Raw genomic sequence first — 11,079 nt, forward strand, 5'->3', positions numbered from 1 at the left:
TCTTGTGTCAAGTCGCTCCTAAACCAGAGACAACAACAGAGGTGTCTTACCTGGGCAAAGGACAAAAAGGACTGGACTGTTGCTCAGTGGGCCAAAGTCGTCTTTTCAAATGAATGGAAAGAAGATTTTGCATTTCCTTTGTAAATCAAGGTCCCAGAGTCTGGGGGAAGAGAGGAGAGGCACAGAATCCAAGTTGCTTGAGGTCCAGTGTAAAGTTTCTGTTGTTATCTGCTGGTGTTGGTCCACTGTGTTTTATCAAGTACAAGGTCAACACAACAATCTACCAGGAAGTTTTAGAGCACTTCATGCTTCCCTCTGCTGACCAGCTTTATGGAGATGCTGATTTCAATTTCCAACAGGACTTGGGACCTTCCCACACTGCCAAAACTACTAATACCTTTTTTGAGGACCATGGTAGCCATCTGCTTGATTGGCCAGCAAACTCGCCCGACCTAAACCCCATGGAGAATTTAAGGGTTTTGTAAAGAGGAAGATATGAGACACCAGACCCAACAACGTAGAAGAGCTGAAAACCACTATCAGAGCAACCTGGGCTTCCATAACATGTCAGCAGCTTCACAGAGCGATCGCCTCCATGCTGCTCTGCATTGCTGCAGTAATTCATGCAATTTTGTAAAAAAAAAATTATTAATTAATTTATTTTTTTATTGGTCTTAAGTAATATAATTTGCTGAGATTCTGAGTTTTCATTAGCTTTAAGCCATAATCATCAACATTAAAATAAATAAACACTTATGTATGTGTGATAAATCTATTTAATCAGATTCACTTTTTGTATTGAATTTTACTCAAATAAATAAACTTTTTAATGATATTCTAATTTGAGATGCGCCTGTACATTGCACTTTACTAATTTTGACACACTTGCTAAATATGACCAAAGAAGGCTAACAATTGTGTAAACAATGCAGTTTTTATACACACACCCACACACACACACCAAAATTGTAAGATAAGGAATATAGCTGTGATGTAGGCAAAAGATTGTTGAGCTTCATAAAATCAAAAGTGAGAGATACAATATATTTCCAAAAGTATTGGGACACCTGGTCATAAGTATAGTATGTGATTTTTGAGCATCACATTCCACGTTTAGTCCCAATTTGCTCTTATATTTCCCTCCACTCTTCTGGGAAGATGTTCCACTAGATTTTGAAATGTGCTTATGGATATTTGTGTTCATCAGCCACAAGGGTATTACAAAAGGCAGGTCCTGATGTAGGGTAAGGAGGCCTGGGGTGCAGTCTGCGTTCACATTCATCCCAAAGGTGTTCAGTAGGGAATGCTAAATTTAGAAAAAAAGAAAGATGCTTTATGCTTGTCACATGTACTTTATAGCTGACTGAAATTCTTTCTTCACCTATCCCAGTGATGTTTGGAAGATGGGCCTTAAGCACCAAGTTACCACCTCCACCACTAATCATATAACTGACCGGTGAAGTGAAGGAACATTGATAATCTAGTTACAATAGCAAGTGCTAAAGGGCAGAATACATACATAAAGAGTTATTAAAGAGAGAGTGTTATTATAAGTGTAAGGTGGATATGATTTGGCAGTGTCTCTAAATATGAGCAAATTCATTAAGCTGATGACTTATCCAGTTAATCCACCTAATCAGAAAGACAGAGGTCTACAGAGGTTTCACACACAAACACAAAGAAAAACTCAAATCTGCCAGGTTTCATAGACAGTTTCCATTTATTTGAACCTGGTGATGTTTTGGCAGTGAGGGCGTCCCTCCTCCCTCCAGAGAAGAACAGAGCCAGTGGAAAAAAAAGATTATCAGGAAAAAAGGAATGGTAATAGTCTAAAGCTTTTTTTGTGCCGTTTCAACAGGTTTTGTATATTTTTTTTTCAACCTTTTTTGTTAAAGTGATCCTACAGGTAGATTTTTTTTCTTTTTCTTTCAAACATACACTACAGTCTTTTGTGCCAGGCATTGGATGGTGTGCTTACATGAATTCTTCGTTAATGCTCTGTTAAACTGAAGCGATAGGGATATTATCACTGTTCGACCACACACCTACATGGCTAAGACATGGAAAAAAGGAACAAGGCTAAACAGCCAAAACAGAAAAAGAACGAGAAAGTGAATGAGAGAGAGAGAGAGAGAGAGAGAGAGAGAGAGAGAGAGAGAGAGAGAGAAAAATAGAAATAATATGTAGTTATAAAAATGTTCAATTAATTTCCAAAACTTTATCTAATTCTAATTATTTCAACAATGGCATTTTAAAATAACAGCTTTAATCAAATCTAGCAAATTGAACATTCAGGAGTGACATGCACTCCGGCAAGAATAATAAAAAGAAAACATGAGAGAGAGACACAGCACTCAGATGGATGTAGGGGTAAAACACAGATAAATACATATAAAGTTAGATTTAAAAGTTTTCACAGACATATGCATGACATATGACAGACATTTCAGTATGAATGGGTTGAGGAGTAGTAACTTAGATTTTTGTGAATTTTTCTTAGTTTCATGTTCTAAATTTGATCTTGTTTTTAGTCTTGACAGATAAACGGTTAAGAAACAACTGAAGCATATTTTATCGGTGTGTATGTGCGCACATGTTATTTGGCTCTGTTCTGCTCTAAAGGACGGAAAGACGCAGTCGTAACTGCGCTCTGGCCCCATTTCAACCCAAAGCGTGTTGCTAGGAGACGGAGACAGGCTGAAGGGCAGGGCATGGTGTGGAACTATCTTCGGTGGATTGGTAGCCTGAAGTAGCCCCACCCCCTCCTCCTAGCTCCTCCTCGTTGTAGAGACGCTTGATGCCATCGAAGTATTCGTCCACGTCCATCAGCTCCACCTTGCGCTTGGCCGAGGGCTTCCTGCGCAGTGGCAGAGTGGGTAGGATGGCATGAAAGGTCACACCAGGGTCATGAGGGGATTGCAGCGGGTGGCAGACGTACACAGTGTTGGGAGGCAGGGATGCCGTATGTGTGGAGAGACAACGTGCCACTAGCTCTCGGCAGCCGATCAGCTTGGAGCTGTCGATCTGAGAGAAAAAATACAAATAATATTGCTTGATCAGTGGGAGCGTGAAAATATAAATGATGTGAGGAAATAGAAGTCGATTACATTTGATCTCTAAGACAAGCTACATCATAGGGCACCTTAAAATCACGGCGCCTTGCACTTTATACACTCGTGCGCTTTATTGATTCGGAAATTGAAAAGCACTCATCATCTGTTGGTGTGACACGACAGCATACACTCTCCACTTTATAAGAAAGCATTAGCCCGAGATTCCTAATAGCTAAATCCAATGGATTACACTAGGTGCTGGAAACACACCACCATTTGTTACGTAAATAATTAAGTAAGAATACATTTCCTCACATCATTACATCTCCAGCAGCCTTATATCTTGTAAAACAAGGGATTTTGGGCCATGGATCACGTTTTTATTTCCTGCCCACTCTAGCCTCAAATTGCTGTTCTTGAGTAACAGGAATCAAACCCAGTGTGGTTTTCTGCACTTGTAGCATCCACCTCAAGAGCTGACATGTAATGCATTCTGAACACCCCCCTTTTGCTCACAACAGTTCTAAAGTGGTTATTTGTGTTCCTTCCTGTCAGTCTAGCCCCAAGTTCCTCTGACCTTTATCATCAACACTGCACTTCTGCATAGAGCACTTCCACTTAATTAAGGTTATTTTGTTTTTATGTTTGTGCATAAAACTTCTACTGGTTAGATTATTTGGCACGTTATAATACAAATGTAGTTCAGGTGCATGTATGTGTGTATACAGAGAAATTTATTGGGATTCATTTATGACACTAAAATGTATATTTGTAATCTATGTATTTCTGTAAGGCGGCTTTCAAATTTTCAAACTGAATTGAGGTGGAACTGAACTGTATATTTACCTGAACTTTGCGCAGCAGGTCGGCAGCCAGAGCGAGCCAATCAGGACAGAGATTTTCCAGCTGCAGCGTGACAAGAGCGAGAGCCAGCATGGAGCCACGTTCCTGCAGCAGTGCATTATGGGAAAGGCAGTGCAGCAGTTCCTGAGTGAGCAGCGCAAGGTGCTGTGATCGATTCAGACCCAATAACACGCCTGAACTCACAGCCTTACAACTGAACACCATTGCGTGGAACTAGGGGAGAGAGAAATAACGAGATCCAGTTCAATAATTTGCAGTAGCGTCCCCCACCACCAGGTGGTGCTCTCTGAACCCAAACATAACACCCAAGCTCTTTTCTGCCCTCCAGTGGGCATAAAATAAGGCAAACAATATAAACATTTTTTATTTCATTTTCAAACAAGCCAAAGAAAATATAATTTGATTTAACATTAACATTAAATTACACAAACAAATCCTGGTAGAACACTTTTTATATAAAACTGGGTGCTTCAATTTACTGACATTTTGCGGTAATTTGGGACGTACTTATGAAACTTACAATATGCAGGAAATCAAGAGGAGTGGCTGCATGCAGGTTCCAGCTGAGTTTATCCAGAATAATCCTCTCCATCCTCAACACCTCAGAAGGAGTACATCCACAAGCACTGCTGCTGATCAACTCTTGAAGGGAAGGGATACACTATACACACAAAAACACATGACATGAAGAGAGTGAAACCAACTATTTAGTATTACTTTTAACTATTTTGGATTCTGTGTAGTGCAATACACTTTATGGACCAAAATATTGGGACAGCTATACTAGCTAATAGCTAAATGGGATGTTTAAAAAGCAAATCTAATGGTCAGGTGTCCACAATCTTTGGTGTGACTTTTTTTTCTTCAGGATTTTATTCAAGGATACCTAATCAAATCATAGGAATATTTTAATATTCTTAATCTCTAAGCACGCAAATGACAAGACGTTTGTAGTTCTTAATTCCGGTTCTCTCCATGCATGGGTGTAATGGTATTTGTAGTAACGTCATAGATTTCTCTTTCATTTTTGTGAATCACGCAGTAAATAGGTTCATAATACATGTAGAAAGTAAAGCTTTGGTTGAGGAATTTATCATGTAATATGAGAAATAGCTGATCATTACGAGGGTGAAAACTTTTGAAATGAGTTTTTGGAGGAGTATGAGAGAATCCTCGTGAAAGACAAACCTTTTCTCTTTTCAATGTTCTCTCTGAAACATGACGGACTGCATTTTTCCATCATTAACATGAAAACCTGTTTTAATCACTATTCACCATCACTTCTTTATGGATAGGTGAATGTTAAACACCGTAGCCAAGCCCTTTTTTTGTGATATGCAACTCACCTCATCCTCTTCACTTGTCTTAGCTGCCAGGAAGAAACAAGTTATAGCAATGCAGCGCAGGTACTTGGGACGAGCCTGACAGAGAGACAGGGGAGAGACAAAAGACAAACAGAGAGAGAGAGAGAGAGAGATGTTGCAAATTATTACACTACATTATTGTTTTGAATCACCTGTGTTGTGTTACTGAGGGTAATTGGTAACGTAATACAATTTCTTGCAATTTTCTGCAGGGGTCTGACCCTTTACGCATTAGTCATGCGTTTTACTGTGTGTTGTGATCGCACCAATGAGTTTCAGGATGAATCATCCTGTTCCTTGAAATATCATACTTTACAGCAATCAGTAGGAAATGTAATCTCAATTGTGCAACACACCATCACAACTAGTGCCACATGGCAGGTTTACATGCGCACCCCTTACGTTTACTTCCTTTGAACTACTTCCTAATTTCTTTAGCAGAATGAAGAAACCCTGATACATGTAACCACCATGTAGGCCATGTTTTCTTAACCACCGATGACGCTCAGCAACAAAAAGCAACACAACAATGTGTCTCAGAACACCCTTTTTTCTGTTATGAATGAATTGGCAATTGGAAAATGTTTGAGTTTGTGAATATGGAATTAAAACTCACCAGTTGTATTCGACTTAGCCAAGTGTTCAGTCAATATCAGTCAACTATATTGGAAACTGGAAAATAGTCCAGATCAGCAGAGGCTTTTGGCCAAAAGAGTTAAAATATGATTTTGACCGTAAATAAATGAACTCGGCCCACAAAAAAAAGAAAAAGGGTGAAATCTAACATTTCACAAACATTATAGATGAAAATTAATTTGCGTGAAAACAGCTTATCAGAAAAAAAGGCGATTTGTTTTAGGGTTATAGTGAAAATGTTTTTTGTTTACATGTGCATTACAGTGGGATCACCTAAAATCCATCATCTAGGTGGCCTTTCATGAATGGTGCTGCCAACAAGCAGCTCCTGACTACACTGATGATAATATTACACCCTTTCCTTCTGTCCTTCAGCTTGATTTGGTTCTCAAGGATTGAATCGTTTATTGTAATTTTTATAAACATTTATTCCACCGTAAAATAAATAATAACAAGACGGCACAGTGGTGCAGGGGGGAGTGTAATTCCTTAGTAGATCTTGAATGTTCACCTGAATATCATCCAGGTTCTCTGAGTTTTTCCCACCTCCCAAAAACATAACAGCAGGTGGACAGACTCTGATAAATTGCTCCTAAGAGTCAATACACTTTTTTGCGACATTCAGCAATGAAGTTTATTCAGAGCTAAATACTGAAAACTGAACCTAACAGCAGGTGTAAATAGTAAAAATGAAAGCATCTCGTTTCATGTTAAAAATAGAGCGCTGAAAAAACAATGACTGAAACCACATAATGAAACAGATCCGGGCCAACACGCAAACCTGCTTCAGAAACGTTCCACAGAAAAATAAGTGCAATTGGTTTTACCTTCTTCAAGGGCTTGGTTAATAAAGTATTGGTCACTTTTGTTTACATCAAGTACAAACATGGGCAACAAGCAAATCAGTGAACACACACTAATCTCTAAACTGAAATGTTCTTTTCCACGTTAACACACAGTGACACGGCAACTGTTTTTACACCCTGCCATCTTGTTTCTAGAAATGCCTCTGACTCAACCTGTAGTTTTTAATATGTACTTTAGCGCAACACATTTTCACAAGAAACACAAAAGTCCTGCTGTTCGTTGTTGACTTAAAACTTTTCCTAATGTTGATAAATGGTTTATATCAATGTCTTTCCTGAAATGAGCTCCTCCAATTACTTCTTAGGGATTGTACTTTGTGTCTTCCTGGTCAAACTTCCCTGGTCACGATGCAATTTCTATTCCAGTTAATTTCAATCCCAAACTACAATCCTGTGTAAATGCACATATCATAGGACAGACACAAACACAGAGACAGAGACAGAGACACAGAGAGAGAGACACAGAGAGAGAGAGAGAGAGAGAGAGAGAGAGAGAGAGAGAGAGACAGGTAAATGAGAAAGGGACAGAGATGAACAGATTGAGCGTGAGATTTAATCTGTAGGACTGCGTGTGAGCACATCAATGAGGCCGAGGTACAATACTGAATTGCTTTTAGCTCGTGTTCTGCTCAAGTATTTTATCCAGACATGAAGGAACACATTTGGAACTTCTTTTTCCTCCTTTTAATTCGTTAGAATAGTATTGGGTTATTCTGTGACCTTTTTGTAAAGATGCAGTTTAAATTGTAGGCTAGAGTAATGTGCCCATTAATGATTTATCTTAAATGGATAGAGGTTGCAGAAAAACCCTACCTTAATGGTGGAGAGAAACCGGTCGAGTATGGAGATGGCCAGACAGAGAGTTTCTGGATAAAGCTTCAAGCACCGGTGCACATCAAGGAGCCACCGCACGGCCTCGTCACGCTGGGCAGGGGAGATATCTGTATCCTGCAGAGAGAAAAAAATATTCATTCTTCAGTAAACACTAAACAAATTGTGTTTATGCCAAACAGCCACTGCTGGGCAAGGTCCTTAACACCCTCTGCTCTAGTTTCCTAATGAGATTTTCACTGTGCTGTAATGTATATGTAACAAATAAAAGCCTCTTCATTCTCTGCCACAATATTCTGAAGCACGGCCTGAGTCGGCTCGACTTTCAAATGAAACACAGTGACCCTGAATTGGATAAACTTTTATCTGCAGATAAAAGACCCCGGCCCCAGGATGCTCCCGTGTTTATGAACGTGACCTTGCATTATCTTGCACGTTTCAACAGGATTGGATCAGGCTGAAACGTTCTCGGACCTGGTTTGCTGATGTAACACAGGACGTGTCTTACACCTTGAGGAATTTCCAATGATCATGTGAGTGAGATTTAGCATGGCCTGAAATTATACCACAACAGAAATTTGAGAGATTTGACCTAGTTATTGTGAAGAGATTTTTAGAATGCAAATATTGCATTTTACGCACTATAAATAAATACTCTTGTTATGCTCTTGTTACTGTTTGTCGACAATGTTTTTGATGTGATTAGCTTTTGTGTTTTAAAACTCAGATGCCTGATGTGAAACTACAGCAATATTGACCAACTTCTGTAGCCATCTTAAGACTCTGCAGTTGGGAGAATCAATATTGGGATGGGCCATAACGAGCAGAAATATATAATACATACAGTTAAATAAAGGTAACATCAAAAAACAGCACAGGTGTAAAGTTTTATTGCATTTATCAATATACAGCCCATAAAAGTAACTTCTAGTGTGTCTAGCTTCTAAAACCTGAAAACAAGCTATGCTTAATGCATTTCATTCCACTGCATCCAAAGCAATCCAAATTAATGACAATACTTGACACAAGGTTACCTGGTTGGTAGGTTTCTTAGGCACGTAGCTCCTCCACAGCTCGGCTTCCCTAGAAGCGGCCTTCTCCAGAAGAAAAGACAGCTTCTGGCCTTCCGTGGGTTCGGCAAACTTCATCGCGAACCCAGGAAAAGCCTACCTCCCCACTGGATACGGCAACCTGAAACAGATAGAAATAAAGCAAGTGTGAGAAAAGCAACAAAGATCCTTGTCACTGAAGACCTCTGCGGTCGGCACCACACCGAAAACCCTTTGTGAAAAAAGATTGCGCATTCCAAAATCAGGCTGTGCCTAAGCATCACTATTACTCCAGTGGATAATCTTCTCTGGATACTGTTTACCCAAGACTGTTATGTGCTCAAAATGCGTGTAATATGGTTGTTTCATAGCATCCATCTGTGAACAAGAAATGCTTCATCATCACTGGTTGCACCCAACTGAGAACCGATCAAGCCTGGCTCTTCTCGATAGATAGATTTAATCTCCACAATTGACATATGGATTTATGTAAAGCTGTTGGGAAAAATATGTATTGTATAAGGACATTTACAATACAATATTACACTGTGTGCACGCGCACATTCATTAGTGTACAGAGTCTAAGTACACAGTCTCAAGTCAAGTTTTTTTGTTTTATTGTTTTGAGAGGCCAGAGTTTGACTTTGGAACTAGTATTTCAGTACACTTTGGTTTACACTTTGGTGATCCATGTAGTGACAGAAGTGTCCATGAAGAACAGCTCTGAGAGCCACCAGGCTCCGTAAACTGTGTTTATAAAACCATGGGGCTGATTTATAAATTATATTTACATTAAAGTATTTATTATTACTCTGTTTTTTTTTTTTACCAGGACATGGTCAAATCTCATTGACAGATATGTAATGTACAGTATTTACGGATGTATTCTTTACCAGTGGAACTGAACCTGGAGGCTGAATAAACGGGTTAGAACCCGGATGTAAACTCCGAATGGACCCAAATATACATACCATTGTCAGTCTTCCAGACTCTGTATAATCAAACTATCCTGGTTTTACTAACGGGATGTTTCTCTTTGTTTGAAAATAGTTCAGTGAGTGTTAATATTTATCGACAGTTTTATTTACATAATTATGTGCACACAATTGTATGCGACAGATAAAAGACAGTTTGCATTACCTCCCCTGCAAGGCTGTGGGAAACGCAGTCCGACTTGGAGATCATCCGGTCCATTAAACTGATATTAAATCAAAGAGCAGGTCGAATCGAGGCATCTTTACAATTCCGTCTTCACCTCCATTTTGTGTAAATTTAAGGCGGGTTAATGCATATATACAAGTTATAAATTCAAAAGAAACGGAATATAGACTAACGCGTCTATACTTCCGAAGAGGGGACTGAAAAAGGAAAGAACAGGCCCCGCCCACTTACTCCTGCGTATTGCCTGTGTAAAAAATGTTATTAACAGGAGAAATGTAAAAATAAGAAATTCAAACTTTTTAACATTTAGTAATACGAATCGACACTCGGTGTGATCTTTTAAATATATACATTAAATTTAATATGTTACAAAAATCGGTGTGGAATCAAAAGCGATCTACGACGCTAGAACTACTTTCTCTTGCGAACGCACCATTCAAATGGCCTTTATGTAATACGTCCGTCCTCCTGGGGATTTCAGATACAAGCACAACAACAGATCATCCAACACGAAAAACCACAGAGATAGAAAATGGAGTTTAATATATTTGTATATTATTAACGTATAGTTTATTTTAATAATACATATTTTATATTTAATAATATTTCAATAACATTTATTTGGGGTTACTATATGTTGAGGTATACAAGGGTTAATCAGGATGCTTGTTACATTTAGCCGTTTATTTCATGCAGAATAACTACGTAAACAGATACGAAACATTAAAAAAAATAACCTATTCTGATAACCTTTTTTTTTTAATTATGGATTAAACCTAATATGTAAAACTATCATTTATTAAATAAATTATTTATTAATAAAAGTAATGATAAGCGTCGAGTTGTTTCTCGATCAAATATTAATGCGTTTTTTTTTTTCAAAAAACAGCAAATGAATTTGGCATAAACCAACAAAAACAACCAGCTTGTGCTGTGAAACCATCATGACGCAAGCCATCAAGCAGCCAATGAGAACAGAACATGCAGTCGCAATGAGCACGGGAGGACTCAGCCAATCAGAATGGAATATTTTGGGCGGACTTTTTGAACGCAGACCATTTCCAGATCGTGATTGGTCCTTTATAACGTCAATACCGCTGTCAAATGTTTTCACAAATTCATCTCTGGTCAGGTAAAATACACAAATTATAATATTATATAGAGATGGATAAATTAGTAAAATCCTTAAACATGTCGTTATGGGGGTGAGAAATGCTTATTATTATAACGAAGACAGAAGAATCCAGTATACGCT

The 11,079-nt window shown here is 38.6% G+C and overlaps 1 protein-coding gene across 1 annotated transcript; it reads right to left on the reverse strand.

The window, feature by feature from the left end:
* Positions 1–1,701: 1,701 nt before the first annotated feature.
* ccni (cyclin I) lies at positions 1,702–10,046 on the reverse strand. Its single transcript, XM_046868379.1, has 7 exons — positions 9,804–10,046; positions 8,649–8,805; positions 7,597–7,731; positions 5,264–5,338; positions 4,438–4,578; positions 3,900–4,130; positions 1,702–3,024 (listed from the first exon to the last, which is right to left on the reverse strand). Exons 2-7 carry the CDS (start codon positions 8,760–8,762, stop codon positions 2,680–2,682), a joined length of 1,041 nt encoding a protein of 346 aa, XP_046724335.1. The 5' UTR covers positions 8,763–8,805; positions 9,804–10,046; the 3' UTR covers positions 1,702–2,679.
* Positions 10,047–11,079: the final 1,033 nt, after the last annotated feature.

The sequence above is a fragment of the Silurus meridionalis genome, chromosome 15 (assembly GCF_014805685.1).
Source record: "Silurus meridionalis isolate SWU-2019-XX chromosome 15, ASM1480568v1, whole genome shotgun sequence".
Lineage (NCBI taxonomy): Eukaryota > Metazoa > Chordata > Actinopteri > Siluriformes > Siluridae > Silurus > Silurus meridionalis.